General features: G+C 36.5%; 1 protein-coding gene across 8 annotated transcripts in view; it reads left to right on the top strand.

Moving 5' to 3' along the window:
* The window catches only part of marchf8 (membrane-associated ring finger (C3HC4) 8), a 94,982-nt gene that overhangs the window by 23,724 nt on the left and 49,233 nt on the right, over window positions 1–22,025 (top strand). For 5 of the 8 annotated variants that reach the window (XM_015346866.2, XM_015346868.2, XM_015346865.2 and 2 more), the window contains exons 2-3: window positions 5,382–5,564; window positions 9,949–9,966. In XM_015346866.2, the coding sequence (XP_015202352.1) occupies window positions 5,466–5,564; window positions 9,949–9,966 (117 nt within the window). In that variant the 5' untranslated portion in view covers window positions 5,382–5,465. The remainder of the gene's footprint in view (window positions 1–5,381; window positions 5,565–9,948; window positions 9,967–22,025) is intronic. The other 3 variants (XM_015346870.2, XM_015346872.2, XM_015346877.2) reach the window with 1 other exon arrangement.

The following is a 22,025-nucleotide window of genomic DNA, read 5'->3' as shown; positions in this document are numbered from 1 at the left end:
CCCAAAAACAGAAAGCACTGTTGTATGCCAGTAGATCTTAAATTTCAAAAAGCATGGAGAAAAGAACACCACTGTCTGACCTTAAACCAAGCACACTGTTGCTAGGTAACTGAAACATCTTTAAAAAGTCTGCTCATAAAATAAGACCTTGGATATTGGATAGGCTGCTTACAACATTAAGAAGCAAATGTTTAAAAAATTTGAAATCACTAAGAAAAAAAACCCAAAATGTATGTAAGAAAATAAAGTCTAAACGGCAATGAATGTTAACTGCAGAGTACTTAATGTTGATTCAGCCTTAAATCTATCAACATTTTAGCTCCTTAATTAATTAAGCTTTCAAAGATAGTGGTCCTAACTTGTTGTCTTTTCAAGATGAATTTAGTGTTGTGGTATATGAATTTAAAGCAAGATAAAATCTGTTACTAATCTGTATACTATTATAAATGTTTAACCAAGCCATCAAGGATGTGTGAACCTAGATATTTAATATGCTTGATGTGTTTTGTAAAACAAGGGACTTTCCTTTTGGCAGAAAATGGAACAACATCTTTCAGCTTTTTGATTCTTACACAATGTATTTCTAGATACTGTAGGTACTGTGGATTTAGGACATTTTGGAAATGGAGTAGGTGAAGCCATACCTTGAAGCTTTACATATTATCACCGAGCCTTTTAAGTTTCTAGAGTGTTCAGGTGGTATGACCAGCATGCTTCTGACAGTCTGTAATTGTATCAAATTGTCAACAGTTCCTTAGAAATGAATAGGAAAAGAGAGAGGCTTTAGTAGGGTCAATGAGTAATGTAACTGATTTACAATAGACATTGGTTGCAAAAATAACTTGGGATTGTCAGGAATTGTATCACAGTATGTCAGAAAAGCATTCGACTGTGACTTAGTTTCGTAGTTCCTGTTTATTGTATTCAGTCTTGCATACTGAAGCTACTCTGTGATGTGCAGTTTTCAAAGAAATATGAAGGGATGCATTTCTGCTTTCAAGGTACTCGTCCTAAATGGGAACCCCATGAGTGATGTTCAGTAGTTATTTAATAGTGTATTTTCCGAACACTTTGCCTTCTATGAAAAATGCTTCTTGTTGTTGCTTATGGCACTGTAGTTGTGACTGAAACAGATATCCATCACTGGGCCACCACAGAACATAGAGAACATTTTCATGTACATAATGAATCCCCTACACTTTGCTAAAGCACCTCATACCTGTTGAGAGGCCATCTCTCCCAGTGAGATGGTGAAGCTTGGATTGCTCATCAGTCCTTCACTGGGCAACTCATGACAACCGTGATGCAGAGCTCTGATTAACATGGTCTGGGATTCTGGGGACAAGACCCTTCTGTGCCATTCTGTGAGTGTATCAAAGTAGCATGACTGTTCTGTATTAATACTGAAGAACATAAAGACTATTCTTTAACGAAAACATTTTTTTAATATACTTAAGTATTATTATATGCAGGTGTGGCTTGTTTTTTTTTCTAGTTCATTTTCTAGTCTAGATTGAAATAAACACAACGGAATAGCCAGTGAAATGCACTGCATGTGTTTTTTATATATATATAAAAGTGTGTAGAATCTTTTGATTATGTTTTGATTTTGGTTAATATATTTCTATTAAATCTGTGCTTCAAAATAATTAATCTTATTGGGGTTGTAATATCATGTAGCACTCATTCCAGCTATTTATGAACATTTAGAACATGTTGTCAAAATAACTGCTGCAATTATTGCTATTGGTCCTTGAATTTGCTTTTGCTCATCCCCGGAAAACTGTAAGAATGTGTAGTAAGTATCACTTTGCTGTACAACACAGTTATAGTTGTGGATTACAGGATTTAAAATCTATGCTTACCATGCTTCAATCACACCAGATTCTGCAGACAGCAACTCATCTCTAATTTTCTGAATCGGATTAAGTCAGCCTAGAAGGAAGCAGGAAATGTCTTTGCTTAGACCAAATTCTCCTGCCTTAAATCCTGACTGAAAAATGGGTGTTGATATGACCATTAATACTTTTTCAGACCATACAATACATCGATTGACATGCTATGTCTATATTAAACTGTGAAAATGCTCAAACAATGTGTTTTCAAACATGAGACCTAAGTTTTGATTGCGAGAAAAACAGGAGTAACAACCAATATTTTGTTATCAATGATCATGCACAGCTTGTGTTCCTGTGTGGTCAATATGATACATACACACTGCAGCGAGCTTCGATCTTTCTTTTTTTTTTAACATTAATTTGCATTTTTCTAATGCATCTTTTAAAATGTCCAAAACTGATGCAATGTTTAATCTTGAATACGTCTGCAAATAGGGTTGGTATGGAGGCCCAACGGTTAGTGTGGGGCCCTGGGTCAGTTCCTCGGGTGCTCTCCCTGTGTTCACATGGGCTTCCTCCCACATTCCGAATCCCTGGCGTGAGTGTGTGCCTGGGGTCCCATCCAGGATGTGCCCCTGAATTGGAAAAGTAGGGATTGAAAATGATGTGATGTCTGCAAACAGAGTGGTCCTTGCGTTTCATTTTTCATAGGCTTCATGTTAAAAAAAAAGTTTTTCAGATGTCATTAGTTCACAAAATCGGGTGACAGTCAGGCACACCAAAGGAAATGAGTCTGCAGAGCTGAGCCACTTAGCAGAATAGGGAAGTGGGGAAACATGAATTACTACTACAAAGTCTTTCGGTGATTGAAGGGGTAAAGATCAGGATTTACAGAAAACCTGGTTAGCAGGGTTCACTCTTTCTCACATTGTGCTTCACAGTGATAAGGAGAAGTTGACTCAGCTGTGGTGTAGATTTATAGTTCCAAGGATTAAGGGTGCAAAAGGGCAGTGAGTTATGTTGTACAGTAACAAAACAATCTATTGTGCAAGCAGAAGTAAAGCCTTTTTTAGGAAAATTCTTAGGAGAGTTCCTTCTTTTATTATTTATTTTCTGATTTGGTATTTTTTAAATTGTGTTCTGTGTAGAAAGCTTTCAGTTGGGATTCTGCAGTCTGGCTGAAATCTGTCTTTGATTTTTATTAATAATCTGTCTTTGCACTCTGCATCTTAAAATGTTAGTACATTGGTTCTTTTTACAAGTTTCACTTTTTGTGATATCCTGAATTATGTCTTCTTTCCAGTTGTCCTTTCTGAGATTTACTGCTGTGTTCTCAGTCTTGATTTGGATTTAAAGCCTTGTGGGGTTTTCGATTCTTACATTGCATGCTCTAGGCTGTGCCTGTTAAAGCCCTAAGTGTGAAGAGATATAACAGAGGGATGTAATTTGAGAGACTGTCGAATTCACAAGGCAGTCTTTTCATAACCTTTGTAGACTGCCTCATTCCATAGCTGGGTCTGAAGTGTGAAATCCTCCTCTGCTGTTGGGAATGGTCCAGCAGAATGGAGGAGCTTTTTTTCTGGAGAAACAGAATGCATGCGAGAAGCAGACACTTTGGCAGGCTGCTGAGCACACATTGTCAGAACATGGTGCAACATGTGCCAGCTCCTTCTGGATCTGATACCTTCTGGAGTGCGCTTTTTTTTTACAGTGTTTTGCGTTTCCAACATTCCGTTTAAATTATTCCGTTTTGCAAAATTGTTTCTTGATTTGAACTACATCTATGCCTTTTCTGCATTTAGCTTCTGCGTGTTGTCTACCTTCTGCTACTTAGTGCCACAGCTTGAACGTGTACTGTTGTTCATGAGACTGATAATGTAATGGTGGCAATATGTCGGGGCTAATACACTTGCAATGATCACTTAAATTCTAGATCAGTTCCTTAAAGGAATGTGCCTGAAAAACGTCTGGTTATGTATACTCATGCATTTTATTTTGGAATATTTGTTTTAAAAACCTCTTACACCAAATGCATGGGTTATGTTGTCTACCCATGTACAAAAGAATGGCTATTACAACAGCCGTTAATTTTAGATGAACTATGAACTACATTGAAATCCAATATTCACACAAGTTTGCTTTTTAAAAAAAATATTCTGCATGAGAAATACTACAAGAAAACTGTTGGAGTAAGCCCTGCATCACGAAAGAGGTGGCCAAAATATTAGTTTTTAAACCGTTTCCCCATGTAAAATATTTCTTTTAAAAATTCAGTTGATTATCTTGTGGGAATAACTTTTGCAGGGTGTTTGCCATATGGTAATGGCTTTTGTCAACCATAAAACCAGCCTTTAGGATGTAGAGCTATATACTGTACAGTAAAATGTGAATATATGAATCGGCCAGCGTTTGAAATGTATCCTCTCTGCTATAATGCTTAAGTGGGATTCAACAGACTTCTTTTGTACAACTTCACTTTGGCCATAGTTTCTTTACTCCTACCACCTTCACAATAAGCTCATTGTGCTGTGTAATAGCCGAGTCACCTATTTGCAAAAACATCGTCATCTAGATGCTTTGTTCTAACGGGAAGGAACATTTAAGAGTCACTTAGTTTAAGGTGGTTCCTGTTTTCACGGTTTGGTTCTGGTCTTTTCTTTGGTGTGGGAGTTAACAAAAAGGGTTTCACAAATTGCAGTGTGGAGTGACCTTTTTTGTTTTGCTCTGTGGTCCTGATTCTCACAGAAAGGTTTCAAAGGTAGCTTTGAGGAATGTTTGTATTTATACAATACTCTCCCTCTTTCGCCAGGCTGCATTTGTGTTTTGCATTTCTCCATTCTGTTTGTGCCCCAGATGTGCACCCCAGCAGACATGCGCTGGGAGATGGTGGAGCTGGGCAGTGTGCATTGTGGAGAGCGTACAGTAGCATCCGTAACTCTGTACAAACCCTCAGCAGTGATGGCGCTGTCAAAGGGAATGAACAAATAAATACCCAGGAAGTCCAAAATGAAATAGAAAAAGACTACAGGGACAGAATTAAAAAATATTTTTTTTCATATTTATTTTTTTCTTCAGAGGAGATCTCTCCTTTATACATCATGACCAGTTAGGCAGTTATTCACTACATTGTGCTTTCAAAACAGAAGAAAATACAGACATGGACTGCAGTTAAAACATTCTCAGTGTTAAATCTGAAAAAGTATAGTGATTTTTAAAAATGTACACTGTAAATGATGATGATTCATACTGACAAAACTATAAGCTTTGATTTTCAGCGGTAACTCAATGGACACCTGAGGAAAGACAGATGTCAGTTTATCTTTTAACAAACAAATTGTGCTATGGCTATGTTTTGTGTCTTCCAGGCTATTTCTATGAGCTGCTTATGACAATTGGGGAAAAAATGGGTTTTCTATTTTTAAACTGCCTATTGCAATTTACCAGCATGGGTGTCTGAGAAACAACTTCCCTTTTGATAATTCTCTGATACTAGTGTGTTGACGAAAAAAACCCTAAATGTTTCTCTTTGTGCGTTCTTTTCAGACTGTGCGGGGATTACAATAGGACCCAACATGACGGTGTTTCTGAAAAAGGCTCTGTTTGTTTAAGAACCTCCAGTCGGCTGTGATGAACATGCCACTGCATCAAATCTCTGTCATTCCACGGGATGTGAATTCATCAAGAGGCTCAAGTGGGAAATCAAAGGAGAAGGACCGGGAAAAACAGGTAGGACTCAGAGCTCTGCTTGGGTAAATTCCATCGACGGCAAATAGCAGTTCCATGCTCTTTGACCTGTTGGCTGAAAATGGCAGATTTTGTATGACACGTGTTTTTTCCCTGCAGTCCCTGGAGATTATAAATGGCCTGCAGGGGGATCAATTCTAAACAAACGAAGCTATCCATTTACTAGTACTAGATTTTTTTAAAATTGGTTTTACCACAAGAAACACTTAAATTAATAACGCTCATGGTTTTGCAGTTTCTTATGCATTGTGTGGCTGTGGGCACACTGTGTCCCGTGAGACACACATATGGTTTTAGGTTGCCCACCACTAACTTATGCATTCTGAGTGCATATCTGTTGTGCTTGAGAGCAGATTTCAATTTGATGCTCTGCCTCTATAGAAGAATTTATTTTTGAAGGGTAGCAGGCAGGAAGAAGTCAATATGTTAAAGCAAGGGGCTTTACACTTGAGGTTCTGTGGGAAAGGCTGCGAGGACGGTGTTATTTTTACTTGTTGGTTTCTTAAAGAGACATTGTTTATTGTCATAATACAGGACAAAACTCTTTGAAAATGCAGACAATAAACAAAGACCTTTTTGAAGTATGTTGTAATTATGAGAATCAAAAACTTAATTTCCTTAGTTTTTTTCTTGTGGCTCAACAGCTGAAAGCGTAAGCCTTACATATTTCTAATGGTCTGTGTGTGTGACACTCTTCTCTCATAACTGTCCTTACAAACACTTTAAATTTTTAAAATCTTGCAATATTTCTAGTCTTCCTGAAAGATAAAAAAAGATGTGTGTTCTCAGTGTTGCTCTATAGTTCAAACTCTTCTCAGTTGAGCCTGTTCCATAAGTTATTATTGCTCTAGCCATCAAGTTAAATGGAAACAAATAGTTATTGTAATATCTCTGTTGGATTTATAACATTAGATGTATAAAAGTATTAAAAGATACTGAAAATGACCAAATTTCCACAGCTTGGGAGAGTATGATGAGGGATTTAACCTGGCAGGCTTATCTGTGTACCTGACAGTTGTTGGTGAAACAGTTTATGAAAATGTATTTTAGAGTCAAGGCTGAGGTTATTATAACACATTGTGGGACAACTAATCTCGCGTTCAGAGTTAAGCTATAAATTAGTGCTAGTGCTGCCTCTCTCCACAAATGAAGTAAGTGCTAGCAGACCACACGTGTTGGGAATGAAGTAGTTTCATTCAGTCATCTTCCTACATACAGTATGTGCAGTTAATATGTTTAACTCCAGTACTGTAGATATTTTTTAATAAGAGAGAAAAGTGAGCCATAAAATAAAATGTGAAATTTAAAAACTGAAAAAATAGGAAGAAATGGTAAGGAAACCTAACTTGTCAGTTTAGTTAATCTTGTGTAGCATATTTCGTGTAGGTTCAAAAAACATGTTGAGGCAAGATGTATAAAGTAAACAAACATCAAAAGAAAAAATGGTTGTCTAGTCATTGGAACTGTGTATTATTGTGCAGCTTGAGAAATGTAATATTATAGATGCACTTAAGCAGTAAGGAATCTTTGGAAGTTCTGGTTTTACATATGAAGATATAAGGTCGGAAAATTCTCCTCTGAAGCCTCCTTCACCTTGAAGTCCGGATCCAAGGGCCAAAGCAGTAGAGAATGCTTTCTAATTGATAGCCGTGAAAACCCCAGATCCAGTGACGCACAAGCTCCCAACACACCAGCGAGCCCAGTCTGTCTAAGAGGGATGATGCACGCCTTTTATGTACAAAGTTTTAAATGAAGCATTCGTACATTAGGATATTTTGAAATGGCATTTATATTATCACATCAGATTTCTTCCTCTGCAAATCTCTGCAGTTTAAGATTGAAGCATCCAGTAGAAAAACATCAAAGGAGTTCTGGCCCAGCAGGTACACTTTTGGCACATTCTGCAGAATGAAGGTGCAAGTAAAAAAGAGAAAGAAGACCCTGGTTACTTGTACTGAGATTATTAGTCCTGAACCGTGCAAATAAAAATATCTGTTAGAAATATTATTTAAAAAATAGTCAGAACAGGGATCCTTGTATCACTCTGAAGTGAAGGGGGGAAATGATAATTGTCTGTAAGGAGTCTGGGATTACAGAAAAATACCACGTTTTCTGGGTCTTCTGATAGACCCCAAATTATAATTATAGAGCAAAGTTGCAGTCTACAGTGTCTGAGGGAAACACAAGCATAAATGAAATCTTCAGGCTGCATGTAAAGAACTGACTATTTCAGTGGAAACTGAGGTACAGAAACATCAGGATTTAGGCAGATGAACAATTGAAACACAGAGAAGAACCAATATCAGACAATATTACATAATTAAGGTTTTGGTCAGAGATGAATGGTTTTTCACCTAATGTCTTGAGCAACAACAGCAGTGTAGTCTGGATGTAGGACTTCTACTACAAACAATTTTTTCCTGGTTTTGAAAGATTCAGTCTTTTTGTTTTATAACTCTGGCGCTACTGTATTTTTTCATGTTTCCCTTCTGTACAAAACTATTTCACTTTCCACACTGGAAGAGCTGTAAACAAAATTGTTTATTACAATTTAAATAGTATTGTGTAAAAATTAGTAGGAAATTCAAAAGTACTGGAACAATCTCTGGGAGTTACTGTACTGCTCCCTCTTAAAGCACAAATTACAATAAATATACTGCACTGCTTCAGTAAGTAGAGAATAATTTCTCTAAATCTATTTTAGCAATAAAAAGCAGTGGTCTAGTTCTATGCACTCAGTTTACTTGATGTTTCCTCATATTTTTAAATTTTTCTATTTCCCATTAATTTCAAAGTGGTTTTCCCAATTACAACTTTGTTGTGCAACAAGCATATTGAATTGTTTTGATTTGTCAGTATTTTGGAGTAAGTATGTCACAGCGACTATGTTTTTGTGCACATACTTCTGAGTGATTCTTATATAACCAAATGACAAAAACAAAAGATGTGCTAAGGCAATCTGTGGTCAAGTCCTTGCTTTTCATTGAATGACAATACCCTTTGTGCTCAAAGCGCTCAAGTAGATAATCCCAGCTGTTTTAAAGAGGTCTTGTTGCATATGGCAAATGGTATGTTTTAAGTCACTGACTTCATTTTGTTTTGAGGCAGTATTTTATTGTAACCTAGCATATTTCCATAAATGGTACTGCACTGTGGGTCTTGAGAGGAAATTTAGGAAAACGGAGGAAAGATTGATATATGCGTGCAGGGTCACCAACACACAATTGGTTGACCCTTAAAGTACAAACATTTTTAAGACCCTTATATCATAGGTATAACCTCCTATTCCTGTAGAGAAGTCTCCAGAATGTTTGGAGCTTCATTTAGTGTAGAGAATACAGATCTAATTAATGTTTGGGGGAGGACTTTGGCTGTTCAAGCCTATCTATTGAATGGCATAATATCAGTGGGGAAGTAAGTCATACAGGTATCCGCAGTTGAATCTTAGTCTGCAGTTCCCCTCCTAGAATCACAGTTTTTAAAGAGAAATAATTTGAATCCACTTCTGTTCAGTACTTTCAGCCAGAGTCGTGGCTGAGCACCTGGCGACTTCAGATTGTATAGAACAAATTAGATATTAAGTTTTAATAAAGACTTCACAGGGTAGTGCAGACACTTTTATACAGTTTTAACATACTTTAAATTTTAAGCCTTCCTAGACTTTGAAGAATGAGTGCCTAAAATGTCACTAGAGGAAAAGAAAAATTCCTGTATGCATGGACTATGTTCAGTCTCATTTTATGTTATTCCTCTTCTCAGGAAAGATCTGATCAGCTTGTGATCAAGAGCAAAAACCTTTCAACACCTCAATAACTTTGTCAGATATATTCCTATATAACCATAAGATATTAATGATTTTTTTTTCTATTCTAAACTGATATGCTGGATTTATAAAATACCCAGATGCAAGAATGATGAAGTAATGCCTTTTCTGAATTTTCCCATCACATCTGCAGCATTTAGCATTCCTTCAACTATTTTCATGAGGAAAATATTCCTTTGAATATACTAGGTTAGGGTTTTCCGTTTAGGTTTGTCTGATGGAAGCTTAACGGACAAATAAAATACACTGTGATAGAGGAATTTATTTTTACAAGCAAAAGAGACTAAATGCAGTAATTCCAAAACAGTCTTGGCATGACTCAGCTGGTTGTTGACTCACTCTTCTCTTGTTTAGGGTTATGTAAAATGAAAAAAATGGTTAAACCATTTACCTTGCGGTTCGGCTATTCACTTTCAGGAGAAACATTAATACAATTTGAAAAAAAAAGTAAAGGGCAATCTCCCTGTGTGAATTTTATTTTATTTTTTTTAATCAAATGCTTTTTGATGTGTTAACCATTCAAAATGTTTTTTTTTATTCTAGCCTGCAATGAAGAGTACAGTAAGTAAAATTGATTATGTGGTTTTACCTCTGTGAAAATAAGGGGCTGTAGTAACAGTACTGTAGAAAATTCCTGTTACATTAGGAAGCCGTAAAATAAACGGATGTAGGTTTGTAGTCTACAATCTAAAGTGTACATGTCTAAAAACCTTCTTGTCAATTCACCTTGTTACAAATGAAACAAGTGATATTTAGTAAGATTAATTTATTTTTTAATGTTTCTTTGATCTTGATTTCAAGAGTATAAGTTCATTGATGTTCTATTGTGAGAAGTATACAAAATACTGCTTCTTCAACAAAAAGCACTGGTAAAAATTAAATAAGTATATACTATAATATAGTATATTACTATAATAGAACAGCAGGATTCTGTAACAGAAATCTGCAGAACAGTTTCACAGAGTCTACATTTTCCAAAAGGTACTGCAGTTTTCACTTATTCACTTATAAAGGCAACCATTTAAAAAAATAACCCTTGGTCAGAAAGCAGTGATACAAGTGGATGAACAGAATAAAATATTTAAATTCTAAATGGGAGTGTAAATCTCTAAGATATAAATGGTTTACTTAGTCTGTACTGAACAGGATGGAGTATTGGACCCAGTGAAGCTCAGACCCAGCTCCTTTTTACTATGAGAGTGAGATCCAGGGCTGTATAGTTGAAGATACATCAAAAGCACTCTACTGTAATTGATGTCTCAAGGCACAGTATCTTTATAACTTTAAAAGATAACTTATGATTAAAGGTTATGAGGCTGTCTTGTTTTGCTAATATGATACACAGTATTATTTTTCCACAAGTGGAGGAAGGTTAATTAGATGTTCTCATTTTCTGTGCAAATCGTTTTGACATTGTGACCTGAAACAGTCACATGACACTTCCACATGTAGGACTTTATTTTCACATTGAACCAGTAAATAAGAGGATTTAATCTAGAAGACCACTGCGAGGCCCTGTGACCTTGCTTTCAAGGGTGTGTTATTAACCAAAGGAAAATAAAGATCAACTGAACATGCAGAGTACAGCAAAACAACAATATGAATAATTTACCCCTCAGTATGGATATATATATAGTATCTATCCAATATTGGATGATGAGCTGTGTTGTCTTTGCACCAAACATCTCTTTTAGAATTAAGGCCAAAAAATTCAGCCTTTGTCTCATCAGACCATAAATAATTTTCCCACATGGTTTAGGGTCATTGTATTTTTTTTTGTGTGCAAAATTTAGATGGGTTTGGATGTTCTTTTTTTTGTGAGAAATGGCTTCCGTCTTGCCACCCTACCCCATAGCCCAGACGTGCAGAATACGGGAGATTGTTGTCACATGCAAGGAGTGACCAATACCTGCTAGAAATTCATGCAGCTCCTTAAATGTTGCTGTAGGCCTCTTGGTAGCCACCCTGAAAAATCCCTGTGGTGCCACAATTTCTCCACTTATTGATGATAGTCTTCACAGTGCATCATCGTACATTCAATCCCTTTGATATTCTTTTATACCCCTCTCCTGATGGGTACCTTTCAACAATAAGATCCTATAGATGTCTTGTCAGCCTCTTGTGGACCATGGCTATCCTAGTAGGATGCAACCACAAACGTTTCAAGGAAATCCTACAGGAACAGCTGATTTTTATTGGGGGTTAATCAGAATCACTTTCATTGATGGCAGGTGTATGCTGCTTAACTTTAGACATGATTTTGAATGTGATTAGTTAACTCTGAGCACAACTACAGCCCCCATTATAAAAGGGTGTGCAGACTTATGGAGCCAGGGTTTTGTAGGTTTTTTAGGGTTTTAATTATTTTCCCCCAAAATTATCTGTTTGTTTTTCTCCTGAATTTTATTGGTTGCAAGGTCACATTAAAGGTGGAAAAATGTCTGACATGGTTTATCTTGATTTCTGGCTTTACATCACAAAAACCTGCAATTTCAATAAGGGGTGTAGACTTTTTATATCCACTGTACATTTTAAATTTCATTTCACATGAAGGATTAATTCTGCAAAAATAGAACCTACAGGATCATATATTTTTTTTCCTCTTTGATAATGTCATGGGGCTATATAATGGTTTGGTTCTTTGTGATATCTCGATGTCAGAATGACCTCTACATTTAACAGAGGTACCTGCTGCTTTGAAACACAGAATCTTGGCGTTATTTCCCACTGGTAAGGCGCACACTCTTTGAACTGTGAAACACCAGTCTCCATTGGTGAATAAACATATCAGGAAGACTGTGTATGTCCCGACAGCATCAGTTTAGCATCAAGCTTACTAAATAAAAAAACCCCAACTGATTTATGTCTCACAGGGCACATTTATGTTCAAAACCTTTGAGATCAAAGAAGGTTGAGAGGATACCATGGGAGTCCATTTTTCCTTGAATAGATTCAGTATTTAGTCTTTGTTCCATTTGCTCCTAGCAGAGCTCCTGCCTGTTGTGACTTAGACGCTACAAGAACACTTCTTTCTCTCTGAGTAGTGTTCCTCATAGCTCAAGCCAACGTACAGTATGTGGTTTAGGCTCTGGATGATGCATAGGACCAGTGCATCCCAGAGATGCACTACTGGGTTCATCCCAGTGCATTTTGTGCTGTGCCTGGGAAGTCTGAAAGATGCAGCTACATTGATGGGGCCATGGACCGTCGATGCATAAAGGCAAGGGCATATCTTTGAACAAACTAAGGTGCAATGTGTGAGGTATAACTTTGCGTATTAACTATCAATAAACCCTATGCATGATATTTCATACTCTATTACAATCCATACCATCATACCTCCACCTTTGAATTGGGGCACTTGTGCAGTGCAACATGGATACTACCTCTCGCCGTGTCTCTGCACACCATCGTGCCAGATGGGTCTGTGACTCCTGCTGAACACTCCTGCGCCAGTTTCCATGTGGTCAGTTTCTGTAGGAATGCCGATGTGCCCTGGATAAGATATTGCCTTATGCTGGTTATTCAGGACCACGCCAGCATGTAGGTGGGCTCTGATGCCTCCATCCTCTAAATGCCGTCTACTGTTGGGGAGCTGATCTGGCCAGGTGTTACTGCGTCAGTTTTGGATAGGGTTAGGGTTAGGGTTTAACCATAGGTTTCCTTTGTTTTAAGAAATATTAAGTGCTGAAAAGAGTAGTGTTAATTTGCCCTTTTATGTGGGGGGTTGTAAACTGACAATCTGACAAAAGAAAGAACATGCACACTGATGCTTTTCAGAACAAAAAATGCACCCAAGCAGTTCTTATTATTTTTGTCAGCTTTTTTTCTGCATTTTACCACATAGATCTTATTACTTGTGTTAGTCTGGTTTTACCCAGAGTGCCAACAGTTTTGGGGAATTGTTTGGGTTTGTAGCTGCCGTTGAGTAGAAATGTAATACTAGAGAAAACTTTTACAATTAATAATATTAGTGATTAATTTCTGAACTCCGAAGACAATACTAGCCAGGTCGAGCCTTGTCACTTTTGATGGGAGTAGTTTTGACATTGAGAATCCTCCCAATATCTCTTTAACTTATGACGTACCTTCTATGAGAAGCACCTGAAACTCTGCCCAACAAGAGAAAGCAAAAATAACTTGTTTAATCAAATGGTATTAATTCTTGATAAAAAGCAAAGGCCAAAAAAAAATCTCTGGCTCTCATTCTGTGCAGTCTGGTCTTGGAAGTCACACACTAAGCCACCATCATAAAACCACATGTTCTGACCAGAACATTAAGTTACAGTGTGTGCCGAATGTTTGTAAACCAAGTTGTGGCTTAAATCTTTTTCAGAATGTCCACTGGCAGAACGTAAAGTTGCATGATTATGTGCTGTGGATTTAGCAAAAACAGGAGTAGGTCAACAATTTTTATAACAGCTTTGTTTTGCTTTATTGACTGTGAGCTTTTCTTTATTTCAGTGATGCATTCCAACTCACCTGCGTAAACCTGTCAACATTTTCTCAGTTGATGCATGTGGCCAAGCAAAGATTTTTCAGTGATCTGTATGAGAAACTGCGAGCACAAGCAATGTGTGCACAAATATTTTTTTATACTACACTACTGTTTTAATGATGAATTGAAGAGGGTAAAAGTTGTATTTTTTAGTTTACTGTTTTCTTATAGTTTTCACTACATGAGTTTTCACTACTAGTCACTAAACACATGATACTTTACAGCCATGTAATGCCTTCAATAGAAGACTCAAATCATACAGATATGCAAGAAATCACAACTTAAAAAATGCTTAAGAAACACTCTGCTTTTTTTCTAATCTTGGATCTTGGCTTTGCCAGGGTTCGTGTCTCAATGACAAATGTGAGATAAACAGGAAACAGCTGTTAAACAGGAGCATGTGACTTCCAAAATATTTAAATTAGTTCTTTAGCTCTCACACATAGAAATGCTGTATGCATGAGCTGGCTAAAGCTCTTGATACTATTTAAGACAAATGCTTGAAACAATCATACAGAAAAGCCTGGTTAAGGAGGAGGAGGTTTAAGAAAATGTAGTCTTTCTGATGGCCTTTGTAAGTGTTAATCACATCTACAGTACTTTTTGACAAAATATGATTCTGAACGCTCAGTTCAACAACCAGTTAAAGAATAAAAACTTAAGCCTTGTATTTGTAATCTGACAGTGGTGGGAGAGTCACCAAACATTGTTTCTCTTATTAGACACAGCTGCCCCACATTAACTTTACCTTGCTGGAAACAACTGTGGTGATCTGTTGTTGCAGTTAAAATTAATGTCCCTGTGACATCTGCCTGAAGTGCCTAAGAATTAAATGAGCATTACAACATTTTGTATGTTCTATTTAAAAGAAACACCTCAGTCCTAAAAAATTAATATCATGCTTGTTAATAGTAGGCTGAACTTGTAATTGCCTTACTTTAAAAAAAACAATGATTTTGATTTCCGACTCATTTCACAGTTGCATTTCAAGTGCATTTGCCGAGTATAAAAAATCATAGCAGGTCTCCAGGGCGTTCCCTATCCGTATACGAAAACCTCCACAGATTACTTTTTGCAATATGTTCTTAATGTGTTTAAAACTAGTTTCAGACAGTAAGGTGTTTACCAATCTGTCTGTCAAGCCTGCAGGCTGTTACAAATATAACTCTAAGTCTAAGTTCACTTTCTTAAGTTATAATATTAGTATCAGTGGCTGTATAGTCTTTTTCAAAAACTGATTTTTAATACTCCATGCCGATTCAATGAATCTGAATCTTTAACTAGTACATTGAAAAATATTCTATTCATGACATTTTGTATCTGAAGCTATTTTGAAAATGTACTTAATTATAAAACAAGTCTTTCCAGCTTCCCCAAACACATTTACAGTAATGATATTGTATAGCTCAGAATGAAAAAAGTTCAGATTCTCAGTATGAGTCAGTAAAAAGATTGTACTGAAATAATTGGCATATATCATTTGTGAAATTTGATGATATAGTAATAAATTGTAAGACATTGCGAGACAAAATGAGAAAATCAATCTTTGAAAAGATATGTTTGCTGCTCTTGATTCATTCCAGAGAAGAACAATATATTGCTTAAAGGAATTTTCCCCAGCAAGAAGCTGAGGGAACTGAACTCCCAAAATATTAAAATTATAAAAACAAGAAGCAAACCACGTGTTTTTTTATTTTTTGTGTTTGTTTGCTGCATACTTTACAAGCTAGGACAAAATACAACAGATTGTCCTTAATTCAGTATGTATAGATTGATTGAAAGGATACAGTTGAAGAACAGTTTGAAAGAAAACAGTTGAAGCACAATTTATGAAACACGAACATGGAGTGTTCTCGAGTCCCTGTGTCCAAATTATGTAACAATATACAGGCCTTGAGTGACAGTCAGAACAAAAGGCAATTTTTATGTATGTTCAATGAATGAAATACCACTACAATTAAGTTTAATATGTCTAACTACATACAGACAAAAACCCCATATAGTCAGGGATAAAAGATAGGATAAAGATGAGAAACAGCAGTAAAATAAAAGATCATACTGTACACTGAAGTGCTGCCACCTATGGGATTGAACTTGAACTGGATCCTTTTCAGCTGCAGAGTACACTACAGAGGGAGGGTACACCAGAGTACATCTTGACCTCCATACTTGTTAGAAATCAGTGGGCTAAAAATGCATCTTTGGTGGAGGCCTGTTCTTTGTCTCTGTAGCCTGTGTACTTAACCTTCAGTAACAACTCATCAAAGCTGCAGCTCTTGTGGAAGTCAGCACTTCTGACCTAATTTCTCTCCATAGCAGGCTTGGAAAAAATAATGTAGGGCCAAAAACTTTATTCTTTTTAAATTATGTCTTATCCATTCTCAATGTTGTTGGCAGCTATTACAATGTTGATGGCTGGGCTCCGATGGATTTTAGGTTCAGTCGACATAATTCCAGGTATGTTTACAGTTGAGGAAACAGTGTTACTAAATTACTAAATTAGCTCAGCAGCACCATGTAGATAATGTAGCACTTCTGTTTTCCTGCTATAACTGAATGCATCTATACCTTTTAATGAAGAAAGATTTCTATATTTTACGGTTTTAAAAATGATACAGTAAATATGTTTTTATGTGTACAACGGTAAAGAAGTGGTATAATAGTTTTGCCTAAATGCCAAAAATTAGATGAGAAGGTAAATGAGCTAGATCTGTCTGTCTCTTCAGATTACCATGTATACGGTTGCTGATGTATGTTATGATTGGGAGTCAGTGTAAGGCTATTCTTTATAAGACTGTAGAGTAAAACATACTTCCATTACATTAAAACTGAGAAGTTATATAATGGAAAGAGAAGAATAATCAACTTTATGAAACAGTTGCTTCCAGAGGGATAAGCTAGACTGCGATTGGAGCAGTTGCGTTTCACCTATAAAAGGGTTGAGCATTTTTAGAAGCAGGTTTAATGCTGACTTGAAAGATCACACACGGGGAACAAATGTGGATTACCTGCGTCAGGACAGCACACGTGCCTTCAAGACACGAGGGGCCTTTCTTTTCCAACTGGGAAGGAAAGAAACAAAAGAGACAAAGCACATGGAAACCTAGGTGTGGGGTTGCTGAAGGCTTTCCAACAGAAAAGTTAAACACTGGAGAAAGTGTCGTTTTCTCTCAAACAGCTGGGGGTAGTAAAAATACCGCTGGAGCTATTGTTAACTGCTAGGAGATGCTGAACTATAGAGGAACTGTCAGTTGAACCAAAGAAATTGTGTTCCTGTGTGGTATGGGGGTGTTCTCTGAGTTTTGGCAGCAAACACTTGATGAAGAAAAGCAACTGCAGATAATCTCTTCTAATTAACCCCAAGATTCAGTTTTTTTGGCAGCATCTTCTACGACAGGGCTAGACTAAGGAAATACCGACTTATGCGTGTTCAAATGGTTTTTGGAGTAAAGCAAGAAAGGAGAGCCCACTATGTCTGGGAGATGAATGGATCTTTGGAAACCTTACAACTGTGAAAACAAGGTTCATAGATACCACTTTGTATGTGTAAAGTAGAGCAAGTTAATAGTGTTCTTACAGATACCTTTGGAGCCAGAGTAATTATTAGTGACATATTTACTGTAATTCCATGCTCCCACAGTCGAGATGATTTCTTCTCTGAAGGCTGCAGTAGCCGTCTGCTCACGACAAAGCCTCAGCATGATTACGTGCATTTCAGGTGTGGTTAAAACAGTCACAAATAACAACTTACTGTGCTCTTAATAAAGTACTTTATCATGAATATAAACTGTTGGTAGCAATCCCCTCGCTGGGTTGGTTTTCATGCACTTAATTGAATCTTCAGTGGGTCATCTGAGATTGAACAGTATTTCTTTGGGGGTTTTAAGGGAAGACCCTTGGACTGGACAGTATACTTTTATTTTCTTTATGTGAGATGTTTTTATGAAATGTGCCTGTCTGTTTTGAAATGAAGGGTGTATGAAAAATTGCAGGGGTTGCTGTCTGGCCTGGTAGCTTATTCTTGGTTGCTAAAGAGGTCTGCTGTTATTGTGTTCTTCTGGCTTTAAGCAGTCTTTGTGACTTGTATTTGTGAATGCTTGTGATTGATCACATCAGGCCCCGAGGTCTTATCCTTGGTGAGATCACCAATATACTGTACTAAAACAATATTTTAGTTTAACCAAAGCTGTTAAACATGATTATCTAAATTAGATTTGTAAATCTATGCCTTCTTAGTCAAATGAACATTGTATAAAATTAGCCAGTTTAACCACAAAGATATTCTAACAATTTAATTATAGAGTGTAAACAACAGTTCCATTGTTATGCACCAGTACAATCAGATGTAATTGGTGCAATATTTTCTTAAACGTATTGCTCTCCTTTCTAATTGGTAACACAAATAAAGATGTAAGTTTACACATGAGAGGAGACCATTCAAGCAATTTCTTCAAAGAAGACATTGTATTCCCCCTCTAGCAAAGTAGAAGCAACAATTTCAATTTCTTATTAAAAGATAAAATGTTAATGTATAGGATATTCAATTTTATTGGTCTTGCTGGTACAGTACTGCAAAAAGAATCGTGGACATTTTAGGGTTATTTTTTTAATCATTGTTACTGATGGTGAGAAATGTTATCCCTAGTCTGCAACTAAAAGGACAGATATAATAGTCTGAAATATACTATTTCAAAGACCTATTCAATCCTGAGACATTATTTCATTAACTGAATTGCACTATTCAATGTACACCTTAAGTGAAAGTGAAGTTGTCGTCATTAAGTCATTAAACTGTCTTTATGAAACGAAGTATGACCTGCATTCTCTCAATATTGGAGCCTTCTGAAGAGTTTGGATATATTGATACTTAAAAAGATTTTCATAGGTGCGACATTGCCATTACGTGTAGATTTTGTAAATAATGGGAAAGGCTCGGGGAAATTTTCGGGAATCTGCATTCTTGCCGAAATTGTTTTACTACCACGTTTAACTTTTCAATTCACAGGTGGCACCAGGCAACACTACCAGGGTCCTTCATTACAGGATCAAAATCAGCTCTACAGTATGTTTCCTCTACAGCCTGCTTTTACAAGACTGCTAGATCCCTGATTAGAGTTGGAGTAGCTGATCTTCTGATCGTTGGGATTTACAGTAGCATTGTGGAAGGGATTAACTGAGGTTTATTGAGGACACTTTCACACTTGTAATTATAGATTACAGTAAATGGTTCGATTTGTACTAATTGTCCAGAGTTGAAGCTTCCAGTACTCCTGTAAGCGATTCGTTTTCCACAAATGAAAGCAGCGTTGAATTAAATATGTCCACAGGGATTATTACAATAATATAATCTAGATCACATTCTTTAAATGGTAATATTCTTCTGATTGGGGTCAATACAAAACCTTTATGATTATTTAGTATTTTGTTTAGTAAACCTTTAATATTATTATTATTATTATTATTATTATTATTATTATTATTATTAACTTTAATATTTGGGAAACACCTCCACCCTCCACCTCTGGTTCTGTTACTGCCAGTATGTTTTATTATTTGGTACAAATCCAGGCAAATACAGTATCTTAAATTGTTTGTTATGGCTCCTAATCTGTGCAATTCTAACACCAGTCTACACATCGCGGGTAACCTGTCAGTTCTGCTAGGTTTCAAACTGAGACCCAATGGTAACGTACTGTAGTCCTTCTCATGTTTGCTGTAACAGCTGGGAGCATACTTGTGTTCATACCGGTCGCTTGCCGATAGCATCAAAGATATTCTGTTACATTAAGCACTATAGGGCCTTAATCATTTGACTTTAACTTAATTTAGTCTGGATTTGTTGTTCGTGATACTGCATATTCCTTCCATTCTTTGTGAATGTTATTAATAACAGCTAATTCAATCAGAGTATATCCAGCAGGTGATAAAATGTCAAAATGTTAATTAGTTGATGGTAAATTTGTGATTCCTTTCGTTTCTGCACTGTATAACATTGGCTCTCCATGCAGATGTTTGATAGTGCTGTAGCTTCATTTAATTTAAATGAGGCTTTCCTCACTGCTCTTTTTGTTTTGCAAAGAGCTTTTTTTATGAGTTTTTTAATGATAAGGTAAAAACTAAGTTGGGTAAGTTTTATTGGAAAGATGAGATCACTAATAATGGACAAGGCCATTTCTGAAACAAAAGATGTCCTCATAAATATAACATCTGTATTAACCGTTGTTCCAACAGTAAGTGCAAAATCGTATCATGATTGTTAAGATTTCATCTTTTAAAAAAAAACTTTTGAAAAGGTGTCTGCAGTAATTACAGCAAAAGTCCATGCCTGTGTGTTTAAGAATTAAGAAGAAAAGGATGATTACAGTCCTGTTCAGTTTGGAGGAACTCAAATCCCAACCCATCAAACGTCGTCCTGGTACTTAAAAGTTCTGAGAATCTGTATTGTTTCCATTGAAGTAAAAAGGCAGAGTAGTTTAAGCTGTATTGTAGCTATTCCTTGAAAATGGGGATAATTTGTCACTCACTTTTAGAAATTCCTTAATTCGTACTGTATTGTATTCTGTTGCAACATGCCCTTTTCTCTACATTAATAGAGATATTAATGCCATTCTCTGCCTCAGAAAACACTCTAGCCTGATCTTACAATGATTTCTAGGCCTGTGTTTCTCTTTTGGAAATATACAAAGGGAAATGATCAAGTGGTCTGCGGTAGAGATGAAGGTTTTCTCTTTTCATATTTTAAAAGGAAGAAGGCAGAGTATTGCAGGCTTTCTCTCCAAAACAATGAAGTGACTTTTGATTTAATTTTTAATAAGATGTGTCATGCAGAAATAAATATCCATTGTGAAGCTGGGGTCATCATCCAACTGCAGGTGCAGGCGAGAAAGAAACTCTTCTGCTCAGACACCGCGGTATAAGAAACAATTTGTTATTATTTGTGCCTTTCATTAGAATCTTACCATACGGTATGCAGTATGTTTCCCTACTGTTTATTACTTATCAACATTTTAATTTGCTTCAAGATTTGATTTTAAATAAGAGAAATATTAGCTGGAGAAGAAATATACTGCCACTGATCTCAATGCTAGAGCTACAGTATGTGTTCTTATAGGTTTACTTGACAGAAAATGTATTTCCTTTCCTTTAATATAAACAGTATCAGATAGTCCTTCCAATCCTCAATGATTCACCATCCATAATGAAAGGTATCACAAGATCGCTCAGTTAAAGTGAAGATATGAATTCAATGTATTTTTCGTGAAGGCAGTAATGAAGTAAGTGTGAAAAGCAGTGTAAAATGGACAGGACTTATACCACTTGAGGAAACAACAAGTGCAATGCAAACTGTACAGTATTGTTGTCAGTTCTAATATATATTACTGTCATTTAATACAACAGTATGTCACAGCCAGTGCTGTAATAATACAGATATTAATGCTAATCCTGTCAGCTTTAGTGATAATGTGATGTGAATAACGTGGGTGAAGCTTGATAAGGGCAGCAAGACTTCCTGTTGTCTCTTTGTCTGTGCAGAGCCCTGCTGGTATAATAAAAATGGAACCAAACATGTCTTGTGGCCTAATGCCATGTAAGCAGTAGTTCTTCCCTTCACTTCTTAAAATGCAGTTCTGCAAATACTGCATACTGCATCTTGGAGAAAAAAAATTCTAATCCTCCACAAAATGCTGAGAAAGAAAAAAGCAAAAACTCTGAGATCTGAAAGCATTTTTAAGAAATGTGTTGGTGACTGTTGGATTTTATGATAGAACTAAAAAAAGCATGTTTTCAATCGCTAATGCTAAACTCTGTTGGCCTGAAGATCTACAAGCATGCTAATAGTTTTGGGAGAGGTTGCTTGACAGTTGCTAATTGTGACTTTAAGAGGGATTTTGGAACTTTTGTACCAAATGTTTTGTTGCCTTTTTTAAGACTTTCCATATCTCTGTTCCCAATTGTGTTGCTGTCACAATTAAGCAACAGACAAAACCTCTTCCTCTGTGGTCCGTACTGCATCATGCACTTTACAAGGGAGGTCTCATTGATGTGTATTCTGCTCTTAAATAGTTGCTTGAAAAAATCCATGTTTTTCAGAGTTATTTCAGCCTAGCCACATACAGAGAGG

This window comes from Lepisosteus oculatus, chromosome 4 (assembly GCF_040954835.1).
Source record: "Lepisosteus oculatus isolate fLepOcu1 chromosome 4, fLepOcu1.hap2, whole genome shotgun sequence".
Lineage (NCBI taxonomy): Eukaryota > Metazoa > Chordata > Actinopteri > Semionotiformes > Lepisosteidae > Lepisosteus > Lepisosteus oculatus.
Note: the sequence above shows the minus strand (reverse complement) of the source record. Positions and strands in the feature narration are given on the sequence as shown.